At 41.8% G+C, this 21,210-nt stretch overlaps 2 protein-coding genes and 1 non-coding gene across 7 annotated transcripts; 1 reads left to right on the top strand and 2 right to left on the bottom strand.

The window, feature by feature from the left end:
* Nucleotides 1-1,313: 1,313 nt before the first annotated feature.
* On the bottom strand, nucleotides 1,314-13,767 carry Gla (galactosidase alpha). 2 transcript variants are annotated; one of them, XM_027432829.1, is made up of 7 exons: nucleotides 13,503-13,767; nucleotides 8,620-8,794; nucleotides 6,552-6,729; nucleotides 5,526-5,617; nucleotides 4,002-4,163; nucleotides 2,801-2,998; nucleotides 1,314-1,812 (listed from the first exon to the last, which is right to left on the bottom strand). In XM_027432829.1, exons 1-7 carry the CDS (start codon nucleotides 13,700-13,702, stop codon nucleotides 1,549-1,551), a joined length of 1,269 nt encoding a protein of 422 aa, XP_027288630.1. In that variant the 5' UTR covers nucleotides 13,703-13,767; the 3' UTR covers nucleotides 1,314-1,548. The 2 variants fall into 2 exon arrangements, with proteins under 2 accessions (XP_027288630.1, XP_027288631.1); XM_027432830.2 differs by lacking the exon at nucleotides 13,503-13,767 and adding an exon at nucleotides 12,815-12,944.
* Nucleotides 13,768-13,953: 186 nt separating this feature from the next.
* On the top strand, nucleotides 13,954-20,285 carry Hnrnph2 (heterogeneous nuclear ribonucleoprotein H2). Of its 4 annotated transcripts, XM_027432828.2 has the most exons (5): nucleotides 13,954-14,110; nucleotides 15,439-15,510; nucleotides 15,672-15,716; nucleotides 16,973-17,064; nucleotides 18,092-20,285. In XM_027432828.2, exon 5 carries the CDS (start codon nucleotides 18,145-18,147, stop codon nucleotides 19,492-19,494), a length of 1,350 nt encoding a protein of 449 aa, XP_027288629.1. In that variant the 5' UTR covers nucleotides 13,954-14,110; nucleotides 15,439-15,510; nucleotides 15,672-15,716; nucleotides 16,973-17,064; nucleotides 18,092-18,144; the 3' UTR covers nucleotides 19,495-20,285. The 4 variants fall into 4 exon arrangements, with proteins under 4 accessions (XP_027288629.1, XP_035305673.1, XP_027288628.1 ...); XM_035449782.1 differs by lacking the exon at nucleotides 15,672-15,716; XM_027432827.2 differs by lacking the exon at nucleotides 16,973-17,064.
* LOC113837724 lies at nucleotides 17,126-17,226 on the bottom strand. Its single transcript, XR_003488447.1, has one exon. It is a non-coding gene; the product is annotated as a small nucleolar RNA U13 (small nucleolar RNA).
* Nucleotides 20,286-21,210: the final 925 nt, after the last annotated feature.

Raw genomic sequence — 21,210 nt, 5'->3', positions numbered from 1 at the left:
TTCGAGTGTGGTTGGTCTTTTGGGAGGGAATAAACAAAAGCTATCGAAATTCCCTGAAAGTTCCTGATTGGTGGCTGAGTACAACTTTAGGATTAAACTTTGTTGAGCTGGTGTGAAATGTGACTTGTCATTGGGATCCTACTTACAGTTTAAAATCCATGAGTTGCTGCCTACCATAAAATCTCAAATAGAGACTTGTTTCAAGGTATCGTAGGCCAGTAACTTGTTGAATGATTATAAGTTTCAGTCTTAACATAGCTTTGCTACTTCAGGCCTTTAGTAAGGAGATTTGGCTATGTTTTCTAGGTGGCATAGTACACTGCAATATATATTGCTGGCTTTTAGATTTATGTTCTTTAAACATCCTGGCATAGCCGCAACAAACCCACCTTCTTGTGGGTGCTAGGAATTAACCTGGGTCCACAGGAAGAGCAGCTGCTGCTCTCACCTGCTGAATTAGCTCTCATGTCTGGGTCTAACTTTCTTTTGCACGAATGAATGTAGGGGGTCAGAAACCAACTTTTGAAAGTCGATTCTCCCACCAAGGGTTCCAAGTCGTTAGGCTTTTCCTGGAAATTATCTGCCTCCTTCAGTGTTTCAGGTGGATGTTTTTACACCATTCTGTGTGCATTTAAAATAGCAGAGGTACATACGTTTGCTCATGATTTTTTGTGTGTGTGTGGTTGAGGTTTTCACCTGGCTGGTTCAGCTTTCTGAATGCTGTGTTACGAACATGTTATACAACTGCTTGGTGAGAGTATTAGTAAATGGAGCAGTCTTGAAATCTTGACCACAAGTTTGTTCTCTTGGATTAGAATGTACTAATTTACTTGAAACTGGACTTTGTCACTGGAACAGTACATCATTTGGCATTTCAGTTAATGTTCTGCCTCCACGCACAGCCCATTGCCTGGCATTTCATAAATGCTTCAATGGAGGAAGCTCTTTGCACTAGACTGTACCTCAGTGATCAGTGTGTACTTGGGCTTTGAGTCCTGGCTCCCGGTGTTAGAGAGCTGGCTCAGTGGTCAAGAGCATTTAGTGCTTCACAACCATTAGTTACTCTAGTTCTAGGGGATCCTATGTCCTCTTCTGACTTCTGGGCACCACACTTGCATGTGGAACACATATGCACGGAGGTAAAACAAACACAGGTAAATCTAATTTCTTAAATCCTGGCTCTACCGAATCTAGGGGACAAACACTTGGCTCAGCATTATGAGGGCTAAAAAGAAACATCTGTTACAGTGCTTGGCACAGGAGTACCCACTTTATATCAAAAGCCTTTCCAAAAACTTACCTTTAAAAATAGCTTTAAAGACCATGACTTTGGGATGCTTTATTTAAAGGGGAAACAGGCAGAAAGTAGTTCAGTCCTTGGCAAAAGTGACCATTTTTTTGTTGTTTTTTTCGAGACAGGGTTTCTCTGTATTGTTTTGGAGCCTGTCCTGGAACTAGCTCGGTAGACCAGGCTGGCCTCAAACTCACAGAGATCCATTCGCCTGTCTCTGCTTCCCAAAACTGACCATTTAATGTACATGTCTGCCTTTAGATATAGTCTAGTCGAAGCAGAACAGTGCCTGAGGGATTTATTCGAGTTTTTAAGGTTACGGTCCATTCATAGAAGCCTAGCTGTACTTTCTCAGGGAGGAGCTGTGTGATGATGCAACCAGGATTGCAGGCTATTCCTTGACCAAGGGAAGCCACCTGGATGGTGTAAGAACGAGGTCCACCAATTTCCTGCAGGTTTCTCACAGCCACAGCCCAGGCTAAATTTGAGAGTGGTCGTTCCCAAACTTCGATTTTGTTTTCCTGAAAAGCCAAGAAAAGTGTGAGCATGTGGGAACCCCATTACTGGCCTTATTTGGTATTCAGCCTTACTGTCAGAACTATCATACACTTGGAGGAAAATTAAAAGTACCCAGCAGTATATGTCCATCTTTAATCCCAGCACTCAGAGGCAGATCTCTTTGAGTTTGAGGCCAGCCAGAGGGAATTTCAAGGCAGCCAGGGCTACATAGAGAAACCTTATTTTGAAAAGCAAACAGACTTAAGCCACTAAAGTCCACCAAAAAAAGACCTAATCCACCAAAGTCCATAGTTCTGGGAAAGTAAATGTACTGACCTTTCTTTTTGACTTTGGTAGTTCAGTTTTTGTCTAACTGTTCTTGTTACTGAAGTATGTCAACCCGAGAAAGGCTTGGGCTACACTGGGATCCTGAACTCCTTTAGTTCCAGCACTCAGGAGGCAGAGGTAAGAGTTACACAGACAAACTGTCTTGAAAAACCAAACCAAACCAAAACCAAAAAACTTTGTATTGGCTTAAACCCTTGTCAGAGTAGTGTTCTAGTTCCAGGACAGCGAGGGCTACATAGAGAAATCCTGTCTTGGAAAAACAAAAACAAATCTAGTGGTGGTGGCACATGCCTTTAAACCCAGCACTTGGGATGCAGGAGGCAGGCATCTCTGTGAGTTTGAGGCCAGTCTGGTCTATAGAGCTAGTTCCAGGACAGGCTCCAAAGCTACAAGGAAGCCCTCTCTCAAAAAACCAAAAACAAACAAACAAACAAAACAAAACAAAACAAAAAAAAACAACAAACCCCAAAAAGCAAAACCCCAGTAATAGTTCTGACAAAGTCTTACTGTTTAACTACTCAAGGGAAAAATAACAAGCACAGTTAGGCTTGATAATTTGGCAATATTACATATTAAAAAGCCATCACAAAATATTGCAAATCATAAACATGAAGGCAGGATGGTATATTCTTGTTCATTTTTCTCCCAGGAAGCTTTACTTACCTTTCTAAAACAGTACCCCTGCTTGCCCAAGGGGTCTTGGTTGACAGCAATTACATCTTCATTCTGAAGGAGAGCTTTGGCTTGGGAGCTGATTTGTCGGAGATCATTGGACATGAGTAGAGGAGCTGCCATGATAGCCCAGAGGGCCATCTGTGTTACCTGCTGGTCCCAACTCAGGCCAAAGTTGCCAATCACTAACTAGAACAAAGAGTGAAATCACTGAGATGAGAGAAGATTCAACTGTTTGGGTTTTTGTTGTCTGTTGAGGGCACAGAGGTCCTTGTACTCACAGAGAAGCATTAAGGGAAACGAGGAATGGTTTTAAACGCACGGGGGGCCGTTTCTCAAAAGAGGAGATTAAAATACCTATTTTCCTTCCTAGAAGGCTGGGAGTGGATTTTTAACAACCTGGCAACCTTTTTGCTATCTGTGGAGGCAGACCTCACCCTATTCTAGACTCTTCCCTCCCATCCTTAGGGGGGTTGTCACATGTACTTTATGACCTGCTGACCTCTATGCTATCTCAGTCAGAGACAACACTAGATTCTAGGCCTTTTAGCTATAAAACCCACCCTCGCGGTCAAATGTACTGTATAAGAGTCTCTAGTCACAGCTTATGCTTCATTGTGCACCTGGAATTGGACTGATTAGACTGATTGTTGCCTGGAAACCTTTTCCCAAGTTGTACTGTGTTTTAAATATGCTGACAATGAACCTCCTGGCATTTTAGACTCCCTGAAGTCTGACCCAGGCTGAGGAAGTCAATTTGCATCAGGTTTTCATTCTCATCTCTTTGTGGATTCTCTGACCAGACACCCGTAGGGACCCAGGTATCTGGTCCCCTGACTCAGTTGCTGCTTTTTCTTCTTTTTTTTTGAGAGTAAGTTTTACTACATAGTCCAGGCTAACCTTTTGGCCTTGAATTTGGAGCCACTCACCTGCCTCAGCCTCTGGAGTGCTGGGACTCCAAGCAGTTACACAAGGCCTGTTGGAACATTTTAAAACTTTCCTAGATGGTTGATAAGAGAATCCGTTTTCCACAGCACTGTGATGTAAGTGCTCACAGAAAGCCTCTCAAGGGCAGGGTGTGTAGGTCAGTGCTAGAAACCTTGCTTCGTTTGTGCTAGGCCCTGGTTTTAGAGTCAGGCCCCAAGGGAAAAAAAGCCACCATCTCTTAAATGAGGAGGGCTCAGATCTTTACCATATCTGGGTCATTCCAACCCCCTGGTCCAGCGACTTCAACAATCTCCTTCTGGTTATCTGTTGTCCAGGCCAAGATATTCTTTATGCTTTCCCAGGAATCATAAATATCATCATAATTTCTCCAGTAATTGCAATAATATTGGATATCTGTATAATTGGGCTGTAAAAAGACAGAATTGTTTACAGTCTTAACTTTCCTGGGGGGTGCTAACAATCTAGTTTAAAAGAAGCACTCATGGCCTCTATAGTCTACAGATCAAACGTCTCCCCATAACAAAGAACAAAGCCTGACCATCTTTTGGAGTTCAAAATGTAAGGGAATTTCTCTAGAAGATGTTCACTCCATAAATAGGCCATATAATTTAAATGCCTGTTTAAAGTGACTTTAATACTATTTATGTGGACATGCACTGAACAGTGGTGTCTAGGTACTGGCCTTATAAAAGAACCTTATTTTCACTGGAATCTGTAAACTAGCCTAAAATGGCATGTTTCAATTTTTACAATAAAATAATTACAATGATCTAAATGAGTAAAAATAAGGTTTGTAAAATTATATAGGTTGCCATCAAACATGATAAAATCTGAATCTGAGACAAGCCATTTGTGGAATGAATCAAGTTTGTAGATAAGTGTCATAGTCATATCCGAGGCCTAAAATGCTGAGGAAAAAGACTATCTAAAAATTTCAAGAAAATAATAGGGATTTGACTCATTCCATAAATACTAATTCAAGTTACCATATACCTCCTTGATTTACATTCTAGCGAGATGGAAAACAAGTAAACAATAAAGGTAAGCTCTTATAGGAAACAAGCAGCTAATGACTGGAGAGTGAATGGGCAGAAGGCTATTTTAAAGTAGAAAAGACCCAAGTTTGTAGCATCTGGTCGGGTTTCAATGTTAAGTAGGCAACCCTTTTAAAATTTGGCGGCGGCGGGGGGGGGGGGGGGGGGGGGACTTGGCAGAAACAATACGCAAATACATCATCATAGACTTACATGAAAATGTGTTTGGGTGGCACAGTATCATGCACAGTGAATATTTACACCAATGGGGTAAATAGGGTGTGACTGATAAACAGAAAAGTGCAGCAAGGGAAAGAGTTGTTGGAAGGCAGAGGCTGATTAATGGACTTTGATTTTATTCCAAGTACAATGGAAAGCCAGTTAAGTTTTAAGGAAGGGACTGACGGGATGCCCTTGACATTTCTCAGAAGACAGTTCTGCTGCTGCTTGGGAAATGGTGGGGGTAGGGAAGAGAGCAGAGATAAGGCTGTCAGAGCAGGCTGGGTAGAGATGGGAGTGGCCTGGAAGGCCAGTGTGGATGTGGTGAGGTTGATAGACTTTAGTAGATTCAAGATAGATTTTGGAGCAAATACTGGTGGGATTGTTGGTGAACAGGAAGATAAGAACAGTGAAATAAAAGGGAAAAAATCCAAGATGGCTTCTTAGTTAGTGGAAGCTGAGTCTATAATTACAATAAGCATTCTGAAATGTAGACCCTGGGCTCACTAACTCACCTTATGAAAGGGTCTCATATAAAGCGGCCACTCACAGGAGTATACAATGCTTCTGCCAGTCCTATTCAAGGCCAAGGACATGTACTTATAACCTGCATGAGAAAACAATAGGCAAAATAAGGGAAACAAAGGAATTTCCAGCTAGTGCCTAACATCTGAAGAGGCCACTTGGAAGGTGTGTGTTTATGTTGTAAACCAGTGACAGGGACAAGTTGCTCTCTGCTGAAACTGTGACTGCCGGGATTGCCGGGATTGCCCTGAGCAGGTGGTGTGGAGATGATGCATATATAGGGGAAAGGCAGGGCAAGACACTACTTTATCTGTGACAATCTGGACTCTCACAAATGATGTCAGATACAGGTAAAATTACTAATTATAACTTACTTTCAGAGTCCTTCAATCAAAAGTGCAATGTATATGTATATGATGCGCCATAGTTAGGCAAGTATGAATTCCACACATGAATAAATGACTGGGATTAGTTCTTTGGGGGCTCAGCTTCCCTACAGTCTCCAAGTTCTTGTCACTGTGCCTTGATCTTTCAGTTGATGTTAAGCAAAAGGCTGAGAAATGATTATGGTTCTCTCTCTCTCTTCCTCTCCCTCTCTCTCTCTCATTTTTCAAGGGTTTCTTTGCGCAACAGCCCCGGCTGTCCTGGAACTCACTCAGTAGACGAGGCTGAACTCACAGAGATCCACCTGCCTCTGGCTCCTGAGTGCTGGGAATAAAGGCTTCACCACCACCACCTGGCCATGGTTGTATTTCTTGAAGAAAACATACTATTTGGGCTGGTGAAGTGCTTTAGCCAGTAAAGGTGCTTGATGCCAAGCCTGAGGACCTGAGTTTAATCCCTGGGACTCACACAGTTCAAAAGAGAGAACCAATACCTGCAAGTTGTCCTGTGTCTTCTCAATAGGCATCATAGCACATACATTCCCACACATACATAGTCACACACACACCATGATTTTTATTTTGTTGACTGTAATGGAATTTTAAAAATAAATGTAATAAAAAAATTCATACCATCTGCCAAGGACGTCACACTGTCACAGTGACAACCATCAAATTTTAGCAGATCTACACCCCAGTCAGCAAATGTCTGGGCATCAATATCATAGTACCCAAAACTCCCAGGGAAACCTGCACAGGTTTTATTCCCAACATCTGCATAAATTCCTAGCTTCAATCCTTTGCTGTGGACCTGAAATGAGAAGAAAGATGGATCAGGAAGTAGTAAAGAAAAGGAGAGGGACTTACAAAGGCTAAGAGCAGAGAGATGTGTGCTGCTCTGGGTCTCGGTAGCTTGGTTCCTTAAACCACTCCAGTTTTCTAGCAGGGTTTGTTGGAAGCAGAGCACAAATCGTCCGACTCTGCTAAGAAGCTTCTAACTATATACATGGTGAACTATAGCACAGAAGTGAGGAAAAAGCTATGACCACTTTAATATTCCTCATGGGATCCCAAATGGTCTCTTTCCAAAACTGTAAGACATTATCTTGAGAAAGGCTGACATTTCAGTTAAGCCTCTCCGAATCTCCTCCTGTCTTGGCCTCCATGGTATCTGTCTGGGTGAGCTCACTTATGGCAAGAATCCTGCTAAGTTATACCATCCCCTGATTCTTTTCTTTTCTTTTTTTAAAAAAGATTTTATTTATTTATTATGCATACAACATTCTGCTTCCATGTGTATCTGCACACCAGAAGAGGGCACCAGATCTCATAACGGATGGTTGTGAGCCACCATGTGGTTGCTGGGAATTGAACTCAGGACCTCTGGAAGAGCAGTCGGTGCTCTCTTAACCTCTGAGCTATCTCTCCAGCCCCCCGCCCCCATTCGTTTTTAAAAGTAATTTATTTAACTTTATTTTATGTGCATTGGTGTGAAGGTGTTGGATCCCCTGGAACTGGAATTACAGGCAGTTGTGAGCTGCCATGTAGGTGCTGGGAACTGAACCCAGGTCCTCTGGAAGAGCAGCCAGTGCTCTTAACCACTGAGCCATCTCTTCAGCCCCCATCTCCTGATTCTTTTATGTTGATAAACAGTAGTTTATTAGGGAAAAGTACTCACGAAAGGCAGCCAGTGACCAGTTTTGCACCTGAGCAGGATGGACCCAGAAATGCTTCCCAGGCTGGGCTTATTCAGGTCGACTTGCCCAGCCAGCTGAAAGAGAGCATGCATGCCTCCCTCCTTTTTTTCTCCATTTTTAAATTTAAATTAGAAACAAGATTGTTTTACATGTCAATCCCAGTTCCCTCTCTCTCCCCTCCCTGTCACCCACTAACACCCTACCTGTCATATCCTTTGGAATAAGGCCTAGGCCCTCCCCCGTGTGTCTAGGCTGAGGGAGTATCCTTCTATGTGAAATGGGCTCCCAAAGTCCACTCCTAGGCTAGGGATAAGTACTGATCTACTACAAGTGGCCCGATAGATTTCTGAGGTCTCCTCACTGACACCCACATTCATGGGGTCTGGATCAGTTCCATGCTGGCTTCCTAGTGATCAGTCTGGGGGCCCAAGAGCTCCCCCTTGTTCAGGTCAGCTGTTTCTGTGGGTTTCACCAGCCTGGTCTTGACCCCATCCCCTGATTCTTGATGTCTCCTTTTAGCAGTTTTCTATCTACTGAACTCCCAGTATTTGCTTATTGGTTGCAGATTCTCACTTGTCCATCTGGATTGGAACTTGACCCTTTTTCCTACAGTCCTGAATAAAACCTGCTTAATTGCCTTTAGATAGTATCAGGCTTCATTTGTCTTCAGTAGTCCCTGGAATGTTTGCTTTCATCTTTTAAAATTAATTAATGTGGTAGCCTCTCATGCTGCTTTGGAGATATAAGCATGCTCAACACAACCAAGCTCTCCTTTTCTCCTAGAGAATTCAGTGGTTTCGGGAAAAAAAAAAAAAAAAAAAAAAAAAAAGTTAACAAGACAGGCCTCAGGAGCTATGGCAAAATGTGTATAGGCTGATGTCATGATAATCCCATCTGGTAAGCATTATAATTTATTGTTCAGATAACAGCAACCATTCCATTTTTGAAGTATCACATGGTCTGTGCATACAGACCCATAAATAAGTGATCAGCTTTAAACTCACATAATTAGCTAGGTGCTGGATTCCACTAGGAAAGCGCTGGGGATCTGCCTGAAGTCGGCCCTTTGAGTCCCTTTCAGGAGCCATCCAACAGTCATCTATGCAGAGGTATTCATAACCTGCGTCCTTCCAGCCCTCAGAGACCATAAGGTCTGCCATCTGCATGAACAGCTGCTCACTGAAAAAGAAATTCCAACAGTCATTCCATTTCATTGGGATTTTATAGTTTCTAAAAATGCAGTGATACTGTGGTAGTAAGCACAACACATCCAAGGTAAAATGAACTATCCTTCCTGTTACTCCTCTCTCTCTCCTCCCACGATCTCTGCCCTAGAACTCACAGAAGGGGTGGGGCCCTCAGTTCCATCCCTAACCCCAAAAGAAGTGAAAACTTCAGATAATTAAAATAAGAATGAGATACATGACAAAATTGGCAAGTTATTACAAATAAGAAGTTGTGGTGACACAGGTTTATAATCCCAGCTATAGAAGGAAACTGAAGCTGGACGATTTGCAGGTCCAAGGCCTGCCTGACCTATGTACAACTAGAAGAACTCCAGCAGGGGAAGAGTTGGCATAATAGACAGCTTCTTCTGGTACCAGCTTTCCCTGTGTAGATGTAAACAATCTCATTCACAATGGTACAGAAATAAACAGAAAAGGCTAAGATACCTAGAGAGTAATATGTTTATCAACCATATGTTAAAACTATCTTGCTCCGAATAAATGGAGAAAGATGATATTACTCTTGGCTCAGAAAACCTTGAACAAACCCCCAAAAGACATTTGAAGAAATTTGGCAAAAGATTTGAAAAGCTCACCTGAAAGATGAAATGCTTATGTTTTATAATAGAAAGGAAGCTACTGTAACATGGCATTAGAATACAAAGATTACTGTAATTCAAGACTTCAGAAAGAGATCCACCCATCTCATGCCATGAGTCTCCCAGCTTCTCCAAAGAATACAAGGTTTCACAATCACCTTCCTGTTTTTTTTTTCTCTCGAGACAGGGTTTCTCTGTGTAGCCCTGGCTATCCTGGAACTTGCTCTGTAGACCCAGCCTGGCTGAAATCTCAGAGATCTGACTATTTAAAGGAATGTAATCACCTTCTTATATAAACCCAAGCTCAGTGGTGGCACACGCCTTTAATCCCAGCATTTGGGAGTTGGGAGGCAGAAGCAGGTGGATCGCTGAATTCCAGGCCAGCTTGGTCTTCACAGTGAGTTCAGGGACAGCCAGAGCTCTCACACACAGAAATCCTGTCTTGAAAAACCAACCATCCAACCAACCAAACAAAAATCCAAGCTCACCTTCCCCATGGAATGCTTTTTCAGTCAAACTGAGTCATTGTTTCCCATTTGCAAATTTACTCTGCACCCAAATAAAATGTTATTTGTCTTTTGTGTTAACTTTATGATTTCTTGACATAAGACTCTAAAGCCAGGAATAGTGAAAGAATTGATATGACACATTATATGAATATCAAAATAACTCAAAATCAAGAATCACGCTGGGCGTTGATGGTGCACGCCTTTAATCCCAGCACTTGGGAGGCAGAGGCAGGTGGATCTCTGTGAGTTCGAGACCTGCATGGTCTACAAGAGCTAGTTCCAGGACTGCCTCCAAAGCCACAGAGAAACCTTGTCTCAAAAAACCAAAAAAAAAAAAAAGAATCAAATGTATTTGCAATATATACTAGACCCAAACCAAATGGAATAAAAGAAAAACTCAGATGATGTAGTTAAATAGGGTAATGACAAAATGGGGGGGGGGAAATCCATGGAGGAAACAGTTCAAGAAGTGGATTTAAAGTAGGAGAAGACATTCAGCCTCCTTAGTAATTATATTTCCTAACATGTTAAATCCCGGGTTCAAGTCCCACAGCAGCAGAAAAAGTACATAAATAAAACACAAAGCAGATTGGCAAAGATTTAAAAGAGTGACAAAATTTAGGTTTGGACACATTGCTGGGAAACAGGCATTCTTACAAACACTGGTGTGTACATATATCTGCAAAGTATTTGGAATTGACTGATATCCAAATGAGCATACCTTTGGGCCCTAAAATTAGTGTTCTAAGAAAAGAATGGAGCTTGGCCTGTTGTGGTGGCTCATGACAGTAACCTCAGCACTTGAGAGCTTTAGGCACTAGCATTGCTTAGAGTTCCAGACCAGCCAGTCCCACAGAGTGAGATCTTTTTCATTAAAAAAGAGAATTCAAGAAAAGAAATCAGGTCAGAATAGGATACACAAAAATTGAAGAATTCAAGTTGCTATTAACAGAGGACTGCACAAATAAATTACAGCATATACAGATATTTGCATTTATCCAGTTCTTATCTGTACCAGGTACTATACTCTGCACTTTTTTTGAGGTCACAGGTATCCCAGGCTGGCCTCAACCTTGTGCAGCAGAGGATGGACTTGAACTTTTGATATTCTTGCTTCTACCCCCTGAATACTGGAATCTAAATGTACACCACTATTCTCAGTTTACAAGATGATGGGAATCAAAACCCATGACTTTGTGCATGCTAGGCAAACATTGTGCCAACTGAGCTACATCCCCTACCCAAATTAGAGAAAAATAATAATTAAATTGGATATGATCTTGCATGCCTTAAACCCCAGCAAACAGGAAGTGAATCTCCAATTCCAGACTAGCTTGATCAACATAGGGTGACCATGGTCCCAAAATCCAAGGACAAAGAATTCAGCTCAGTAGTAGAGCACTTTCCTAGTATGTGCAAGGCCTGTGACCATGTCCCAAAACCTCAAGAAAAACAAAACAAGATAAATGATTTGCCTCAAGCTACAATGAAGTAGAATTTAAGGGCACTGAGGTCTTGCTCTTACCAACTCATATGTAAAGGTGACACTATTTTTGTGGAAGTCAATCAAAGTATGTTTTCATTTACATAATAATTGCAAGGTTGTATATGGAATCATGATTATTCCTGGATGATGAAATGAGGGGGCCTTAATTTCCATTATATCATTTTACCATCTACATTTTTGCAATGACCATGCATTAGTTTTATAATAAACAAACGAAAAAAACCCAAAATTAATAAAACAAAAAAAACCTGTATTTGCAAGTTGCCCCAAATTTTACCTCAGGGATACAACAGACTTGGTCTGAAACTTGGAAAGCCAGTTTATTTTATGGTGTCTGACCAACACCCTGATTTTATCTTTATAGGCATTCAAAGAAACTTGTGAACACAGAAAGAGAGCTGTGGCAGGTGCCTTTAGAAGTGGTTTTGCATCATTGGGTGAAATTTCTATGTTTTCAAAATATTTATAAGGGAGCCACTCCATTTGTAATACTTAGTTCTTAATCTTTTCTAGATTACAGATTCATTTAAGAATTTGAAGAAAGGAAAACCTCTCTTTTCTAGAAAAATGCCCATATGTAAAATAAGATTGCTTTTAATTTAAACACAATTTTTTTTTCGAGACAGGGTTTCTCTGTGTAGCTTTGGAGCCTATCCTGGCACTCACTCTGGAGACCAGGCTGGCCTCGAACTCACAGAGATCTGCCTGCCTCTGTCTCCCGAGTGCTGGGATTAAAGGCCTGTGCCACCAACGTCCGGCTAAACACAAAATTTTTTAAAAAGAAAAATGCCCATATATTTGTACATTTATAATTCATTTTCCTATTCATGCCAGGATAGAGACATCTGTTTTATTTACTTAATTGAGGGGGTCAGGGCACGAATGGTTGGTTTTTAAACTGGGTTTATTTAACTGAAAGTTGATCTGTGTGAGATAACCGTTTTACTGCTCATTCTTTTTGAGACAGGGTCTCACTATGCAGCCCTGGCTGGCCTCGAACTCAAGAGATTTGTGTGCCTCTGCCTCTGCCTCTGGAGTGTTAGGATTAGTCTTGGGCCGGACGGTGGTGATGCAGACATTTAATCCCAATATTCGGGAGGCAGAGGTAGGTGGATCTCTGTGAGTTCGAGGCCAGCTTGGTCTACAAGAGCTAGTTCCAGGACAGCCTCCAAAGCTACAGAGAAACACTGTCTGGAACCCACCCTCCCCCACCAAAAAAAGGATTAGTCCTGGGCCACCATGCCCAGCAATTTTACAGCTTTTTCTGTGTCAGCTCCTAGAGTCAAAAAAGATGTTATTCTAGTTTGCAAACTAGGATTGTGAGCATCAGATAGGTTCAACTGGGTCTCAACTCTCACCTTTGCTGTGCAAAGTTCCTTCAGGTCAACTTTCCAGCCTGATGCCACACTCAAGGAAAAGGGGTTGAGGGACATCTCAGTGATCTCATGGTTTCTCTAACTCGCTTCAGTACAGCAAAGAACCCGTGATCCAAAAGAAAAAAATGACATTGGTCTTAGTCATCCTCCTACCCACTCCAACTGTGCTTATGGCTAGCTCAAGGCTAGCACTAAATAAGGGCAGAGTACACACCCAAAGAGTTTTCATGGGACCAAATGATAAATGAAAAACCCTCAGTGCAGGAAGAGATGGAGCGGCAGCGAAGCACTGACTGCTGGAGACCTCTCATCTCAGGTCGGCTCACATTGATAATAGTACAGGGACAGTTCAGATCCCGGATGAATATTTTGCTGGGGATAAAAAAAAAAGCAGCAATAGCTGGGCGTTGGTGGCGCACGCCTTTAATCCCAGCACTCGGGAGGCAGAGGCAGGCGGATCTCTGTGAGTTCGAGGCTAGCCTGGTCTACAGAGCAGGAGCCAGGATAGGCTCCAAAAACCAAAAAAAAAAAAAAAAAAAAAAAAAAGAAGCAGCAATAGTATGCGATCTACCTCTTCAGGTAATTGTTCCCATTCCTTCTACCACACAAACACACGGAATATACCCACACAAACACACGGAAAGAGAAAGGACCACTCAATATCTCGTACCTGATGCAGGCATCAGGCTCTTCTTGGCAGTCGAGGTTGCACATGAAACGTTCCCAGTGCAGCCAGCCCATAGTAGGAGTCCGCGCCAAGCCGTTGTCCAGTGCTTTGGTCCCAAGAATACTCCAGAAAACTAAGACTAGGGGACGAAGCGCAAGCTCACAGACCAGCCGCGGATCCCCACTTAAAAGCTTCATGGTCATAGAAATTCTTTGCTTCAGTTTACTGCAGCTAACATGGACTTTAAGTTTTACCCTTGGGGCGGACCAATCATAGATGAAGTATTCAAAAGTGACATCATCGTTTCTCAGGCAACTGGACGGTTATCGCCAGAGGTGGACCAATGAACAATCACGTAAGACAAACATTAACTAATCACATTGGCGCTCTCTTTCCTTGGCCCGCCCCATTTCCAAACCGGGAGGAAGTGCGGTACCTCAGTGATCCCGAGTTTAAGCCCGAGAAGTTGCTCACGTGACCGAGATCTCACATGACGTAGGCGCTCACGTGACCAATCGCTTACGTGAGCAGAAGTAGTTCTGGTCGTCGTCTATCGTCTCGCTATAGCCGTGTGAGGGAAGAAGGAGGATAATCCCCCGGTCTCGTTGGAGGTTGGTGTGCGGGTGGGAACTGGGGATCCCGGGTGGTGTTAAGGAAGAGCAGAGCGGAGTTCGGGGTCGCCTCCGCTTTTTCGTTCTCGGCTCCCCCCCCGCGCGTCCTCCTCCCCCCTCCCCCTCCCCGAGTGCCGGGAAGCGGCCTGCGCTGCGCCTGGTGGGGAAATGGTGGCCGGTCGTGACTGCGTGCGTGTTTTTGTAAGTCAGTTTGTGTGGCCGGATCTCGGTGGACCTTTCCCCCCTGTGCCCGCAAGAGGGATCCGTAAGGTGAAAAGCATTGCAAAAACACGGTCAGGAGTTAGGAAAACAAACAAACAAACATGCGGAGACCCGCGGTCGGAGTACCGCTCCATCCATTCAGGCAAGGCGCTCAACTGTTCAAAGTGCCCGATGCTCGGGAGGGGTCCCGAGTGAATTATACCCTTAGAGTGTGAGCTGGGCAACTGCTGCGTGCTCCAGAGGCGCCCAATAAATGCTTTTACTTTATTTTTTGAACGTTTGTTTTTCTACTCGTAACAATCGACGAGTTGAATTTGGCCACTCGAAAAGTAATATGTTCGTTTAAAAGGGACACAGTTCAGCACTACCCAACTCTTATTACAGTTACAGAAAGTGTGCTGTAACACAGGTGTAAGTACACAGATTCCTAACTCACAAATCCTGGTTACTACGTTAGGTAACAGAATCCTGGTGGCCTTCTCAGGAAATGTAAGGAAGCAAAACCTCCCAGCCACTAGGGAGGGCTTCTTGAGGCAGAGTGCTGTGGAAATCACCGTCATCCCTGGGATGTTTTGTCAAATTATTCTTTCCGCAGACCGTTAAGCCTGCACAAAAAAGAAAAAAAGAATAAATGGGGAAAAAAGCCCCAAAACTCAATAGCCACTGCTATCATTTGAGGTCCAATCCCAACAGTGCACACAAAAAGTTTTATTTAAAAATTTTTGTCGTATTTCCCGTGCTTATGTTTTTTCTAAGATTACTTTTGTTTCAAAACAGTGAGCTTAAAGGATTAAAACCATGAAAGTGTACAGTATTAAAAAGTGAAAGGCTACCTCTATTTCCTTGCCCCCCATTTGTTCTTAAAGTTTGTCTTAAACGAAGCTACTTTTTAGATAGTCTCTCACAGTTATACACTTAGTTTATGTTTGTATTTTAATAGAAGTAGGATTATATTATATACATTCATTCAATGGATTTTGGAAATCTTTCTAGGTAAGGGCAAATCTCTTGTAAGTTGTTGCATAGAACTCCAAGTAAAGATAGAAATAGAACTCATCCATCTCTGTTGATGGATATTTAGTTTTCTGATTTTTCTGCCATTGCAGTGCTTCAGCAAACAGTTTAAAGTATTTCTGTCGACCAGAATCTCCTGGAAGAAACTCGAGCAGGGTCAAAGGGTATGTGGATTTTTATTTTTACATAATTGAGATCATAAAATGGCTTTGATCTTGAATCATTTAAAATTTTATAACTATATCAAATGTGTAATGTTCCACTTTTCTTCCTAAAATGACTTTCAAACAATATGTAGTTCAATAAGTCCTGCTCTTAATTTCAGATAATTCCTTAAGACACATACCTGAAGTGGATTTTCTGTCAGAAGGTGTGGTAAATATTACCAAAATATTTTTCCAGAATAGTCATCAATTTTCACTCTTCTAGGGAACTCTGGTTTGTGAATAATGTTGATTTTATTGCCATAGCTTAATCTCCACTGTTTAGGGGAATTAAAATGTTTATTTTACTTTAAATTTCATTTCCAATGATTGAAGTTTGAACATTTCTCAGACTTTTCCTCTATATACTCCTTTTCCTCTTGTATGTAAGTTTTTTGAAGTTATAATGTGATTACAGCATTTCCCCTTCCCTTTTCCTCTCTCCAAACCCTCTCATGTTTAAATACCTCCCCAGCTTGCTCTCTTTCAAATTTGTGGCCTTTTCCCCTTAGTTGTTAAATATGTGTGTTTATTCCTAAATACATAAATACAACCTACTCAGTCTGTAGAATGTTATTAGTATGCATGTTTTCAGGGCTGCATTTGGTATTAGACAACTAATTAGTATGCTCTTCCCTGGGGAAGACAATTTCTCCACTATGAATATTCCTTAGTTGCCTGCATATTTACTCTTATTGTTTGTTTTGGGAATAGGTCTCACTATCCAGCCTTGGCTAGCCTGGAGCTTCCTGTGTAGATCAGGTTGGCCTTGAACTCACAGAAATCCACCTAGCAACTTTTTTTTTTGAGACAGGGTTTCTCTGTGGCTTTGGAGGTTGTCCTAGAACTAGCTCTTGTAGACCAGGCTGCTCTCGAACTCCCAGAGATCCGCCTAGCAACTTTTTTTTTTTTTGAGACAGGGTTTCTCTGTGGCTTTGGAGGTTGTCCTAGAACTAGCTCTTGTAGACCAGGCTGCTCTCGAACTCCCAGAGATCCGCCTGCCTCTCCCTCCAGCACCACTGCCTGGCTCACCTAGCAACTCTTAACACCCATAATCTTTTAGCCGGGAGTTGGTGGCACACGCCTTAAATTCCAGCTCTTAACACCCATAATCTTTTAGCCGGGAGTTGGTGGCACATGCCTTAAATTCCAGCTCTCCAGAGGCAGAGACAGGCAGATCTCTGAAAGTTCACGGCCAGCATGGTCTACAGAGAGAGTTCCAGGACAGCTAGGACTGTTCCACAAAGAAACCCTGTCTCAAAAAAAATACCCATAATGTTTTTGTCAAGTCCTGCTGCAGATTCCACTTTTTTATTTAGGCAGATCACATTTTTTTCCTTACCTCTACTGCTATTTTAGTGAATCTCTTGTCATATCTCTAAGAGGTCATTCTTTAATTTGCTCTTTTGCTCTTTTCATCCAGTCCCCCTTCCTTCTGTTTGAATGCTCCAGTTGCCTGGGTGATAAGTCTGAAAGGGCTGTAATGACATCACTCCTGTTTAAGATCCGTAAAAGGTGCTATATATATAGATATGTATGTATATATATATATATATATTCCCCTCTCCACACCCAGCATCAGAACGGTAAAGTCCCAATGTCTTAAGGTTTGGGGGAGGCACATGTCACACAGTGTTGTGAATACTGAATCATCATGCTTGTGAACCAGAGAAGAGTCTAGCCTCCTATTAAATCAGACCCTCAGGATCTCATCTCTTTTTGACAGCCCTGTCCTTTGCTTTTTGTCCCCTTCCATTTCGTGCTCCATTAAACATTTTTATAAACTGTTTCTGGATCCCTGAACAGGATCAGAATAGTTTGTGTCAATTAACCATTCTGCCTCCAATTGATAACACTTCATCAATCAGTCCTTCCTTTATTTTATCTGTTTGCACTTTCCTTTGGTAAAGGCATACAGTTCTCCTGTAGGACTGTAAGCCCTTTCTGGACTCATTGATTCTTACATGTCAGAATGAGTACTAGACCTGACATCTAAAGCATGCTTGCATATGTAAAGTCCCATTAATGTTTTCAATGTTTTTTTTCCCATTTATCTCTTAGGCATTAATAGTTCTGTATTTTACTGATTTGCATGCATTGTTTATATTCTTGGGATATTAATGGACTTGTATCTTATGAATTTTGTCTTTTGATTTAAAGAAATTTTTGATTTTTATATAATGAGATATAGTTATATTTTATTTATTTTTAATTTTAATTTTCTCTATGATGTTAATGCATTGGGCCAGTGCAGAAAATTTAAAATATTCAAAAAATGTCTTAATATTTTCCATGTATATGTTCATGGAAACAAGTCCTATTGTACTGCTACCCAGAAATAATCATTATTAATTATACCTGATACATAATAGAAATGGAATGAGTAATTGTTAAGTGAGTGAATTAAGTTTTATGCAGTCTTTTTGTTAATGTGGCTATCTTTTTAAAAAGTAACTGATGTGAACTTCTATAATAATAGTTTTCTTTGTTTCTCTTATTGTGTATAATTTTTCATGACAATAGTTTTCTAATTTTTTTAAAGCCACATTGAAATTGCGTTGAGCCAAGCTTGCCACCAAGAGCCCAACAGTCACCATGATGCTGAGCACAGAGGGCAGGGAGGGGTTCGTGGTGAAGGTCAGGGGCCTACCCTGGTCCTGCTCAGCTGAGGAAGTGATGCGCTTCTTCTCTGATTGCAAAATCCAAAATGGTACATCAGGTGTTCGTTTCATCTACACCAGAGAAGGCAGACCAAGTGGTGAAGCATTTGTCGAACTTGAATCTGAAGATGAAGTAAAATTGGCTTTAAAGAAAGACAGAGAAACCATGGGACACAGATATGTTGAAGTATTCAAGTCCAACAGTGTTGAAATGGATTGGGTGTTAAAGCATACAGGTCCAAATAGTCCTGATACTGCCAATGATGGTTTTGTACGGCTTAGAGGACTCCCATTTGGCTGTAGCAAGGAAGAAATTGTTCAGTTCTTTTCAGGGTTGGAAATTGTGCCAAATGGGATGACACTGCCAGTGGACTTTCAGGGGAGAAGCACAGGGGAGGCTTTCGTGCAGTTTGCTTCACAGGAGATAGCTGAAAAGGCCTTAAAGAAACACAAGGAAAGAATAGGGCACAGGTACATTGAAATCTTCAAGAGTAGCAGAGCTGAAGTCCGAACTCACTATGATCCCCCTCGAAAGCTTATGACTATGCAGCGCCCGGGTCCTTATGATAGGCCAGGGGCTGGAAGAGGGTATAATAGCATTGGTAGAGGAGCTGGATTTGAAAGAATGAGGCGGGGTGCCTATGGTGGAGGCTATGGAGGCTATGATGACTATGGAGGCTATAATGACGGGTATGGCTTTGGGTCTGATAGATTTGGGAGAGACCTAAACTACTGTTTCTCAGGAATGTCTGATCATAGATATGGAGATGGTGGGTCCAGTTTCCAGAGCACCACAGGGCACTGTGTACACATGAGGGGGTTACCATACAGAGCCACTGAGAATGATATTTACAATTTTTTCTCACCTCTTAATCCCATGAGAGTACACATTGAAATAGGACCCGATGGCAGAGTTACAGGTGAGGCAGATGTCGAGTTTGCTACTCATGAAGATGCTGTGGCAGCTATGGCAAAAGATAAAGCTAATATGCAGCATAGATATGTGGAGCTCTTCTTGAATTCTACTGCAGGGACAAGTGGAGGAGCTTACGATCATAGCTACGTAGAACTGTTTTTGAATTCTACAGCAGGGGCAAGCGGTGGTGCTTATGGCAGCCAGATGATGGGAGGGATGGGTTTATCTAACCAGTCTAGTTATGGAGGTCCTGCCAGCCAGCAGCTGAGTGGTGGTTATGGTGGTGGTTATGGTGGTCAGAGCAGTATGAGTGGATATGACCAAGTTCTTCAGGAAAACTCAAGTGACTATCAGTCAAACCTTGCTTAGGGAAAGAAGGAACACCAAACAGCTCCAGGAATAAAAGCTGTGCATTTATAGGAACTGGATAGAGTAGGAAGGATACCAAGCATATCCAGTATGATTGGTAAATGGGAAATAAAGTTGCTTCTGATCACTATCGGTCAGCTTTCTTTCTTTTTTTTTTCTCCTTTTTTTAAGAACAAAATTTAAGTTTAACAGTTTTGCATTACAAGCTTGTGATTCATGCTTACTGTAAAGTAAAAGTTAAGATTGTTTTCAAACTTTAAGCTCAGCAGTTTTGAACACTGAAATATTCATCTAGGATGTAATAACAAGTTCAGTATTGACCATAACTGTTAAATCCACTTTCAGCTTTCCTCAAGTTAGTTATGTTGTAGGAGTGTACTTAAGCAGTAAGCATATTTAGGTTTAAAGCAGTTTCACTTACGTTAAATGTTGCTCTTATACCACAATACATCAAAGCCTTCAGATGCATGTTGAGAAACATGCTTTTCTGTAAAAATCAAATATAGGAGCTGTGTCTATGATTCAAAGTGACAACATTTGGCATGTTTGTTAATTCTAGCTTTTTGGTTTAATATCCTGTAAGGCACGTGAGTGTACACTTTCACTTTTTTTTTTTTTAAAAAGATCTGGGATAATTTTGAGATGTAGTACCAATACTTTAGGAGTTTGGTCATGTTGTTTGTATGGAATTCTGAGGCTTTGATTTAAATCTTACCTTGTATTGTGAATTCCATTTAGATGTATTGTACTAAGTGAAACTTGTTAAATAAATCTTCCTTTTAAAAACTGGACAAATCTTGTATAGTTTGATTTTTCTTAAATCATGTTCTGTTACATGGGCACATGGTAACTAACTTTTTAAAAGTTCTCTGCAGTGGGAATGCAAATTTTCAGTTTCCTTTTTTTTGAGACAAGGTCTCTAATATTCCAGGCTGTGAATGACCTTTAAATTCTGCTCCTCCTGCCTCTACCTCCTAAGTATTGGAATTTCAGTCATGTGGCACTGTTTCCAGTTTATGCCTTGGTGGGGAGCAAACCCACACCTTCTTGCATGCAAGACAGCCACTATACCAACAGGGCGACATCCAAAGCCTAAATTTGGATTTATTTATTTATTTATTTGTTTTGTGTGTGTGTGTGTGTGTGTGTGTGTGTGTGTGTGTTCAAATGAATGTGTACACACATGTAAATGAGTGTTGGTAGAAGCCAGAGAAAAACATTGGGTACCCTGTTCTATTGCTCTCTGCCATATTGTCCTGATAACAGGTCTCTCACTGAGCCTGCAGCTAGGCTGGCAGTCAGTAAGTTCCAGTGATCCCCGTGTCTCTGCTGCCCACAGCACTGGGGTTACATGTGTATGAGTACGACTGGCTTTCTACATGGGTGCTGGGGATGTGAAGTGGGGTCTTCTGTGCTAGCCCAGCAAGCATTCTTACCCATGAAGCTGTCTCTAGCCCTGCAGTTTTATTTCTGATTTTTTCTTTTTTTTTCTTTTCCTTTTTGAAATGGGGTTTCTCTGTATAGCCTAGGCTGTCCTGAAACCCATGTTGTAGACCAGGCTGACCTTGAACTCAGAGGTCTGTCTACCTCTGCCTCCCAAGTGCTAGCATTGAAGGTATGCATCACCACCACTCAGTGATAAAAGCCATTAAATGCCCTTTTCTTTTCATGGTTTACAGAACATCTAAGGTTTGTGAGCCACTGTTTCTCTGATTC

Source organism: Cricetulus griseus, chromosome X (assembly GCF_003668045.3).
Source record: "Cricetulus griseus strain 17A/GY chromosome X, alternate assembly CriGri-PICRH-1.0, whole genome shotgun sequence".
In the NCBI taxonomy this organism is placed as follows: Eukaryota; Metazoa; Chordata; class Mammalia; order Rodentia; family Cricetidae; genus Cricetulus; species Cricetulus griseus.
This window is presented reverse-complemented; position numbering and strand designations above follow the sequence as displayed.

Coding starts and splice junctions, on each gene's coding strand:
- Gla (XM_027432829.1), bottom strand. CDS start 13,702: ATGACCATGAAGCTTTTAAGTGGGGATCCGCGGCTGGTCTGTGAGCTT. Junction 4,164..5,525: donor ATATGAGACCCTTTCATAAG/GTGAGTTAGTGA, acceptor GTCTTTTTACAG/CCCAATTATACAGATATCCA. Junction 2,999..4,001: donor GTTGGAATGACCCAGATATG/GTAAAGATCTGA, acceptor TCTTTGTTCTAG/TTAGTGATTGGCAACTTTGG.
- Hnrnph2 (XM_035449782.1), top strand. CDS start 18,145: ATGATGCTGAGCACAGAGGGCAGGGAGGGGTTCGTGGTGAAGGTCAGG.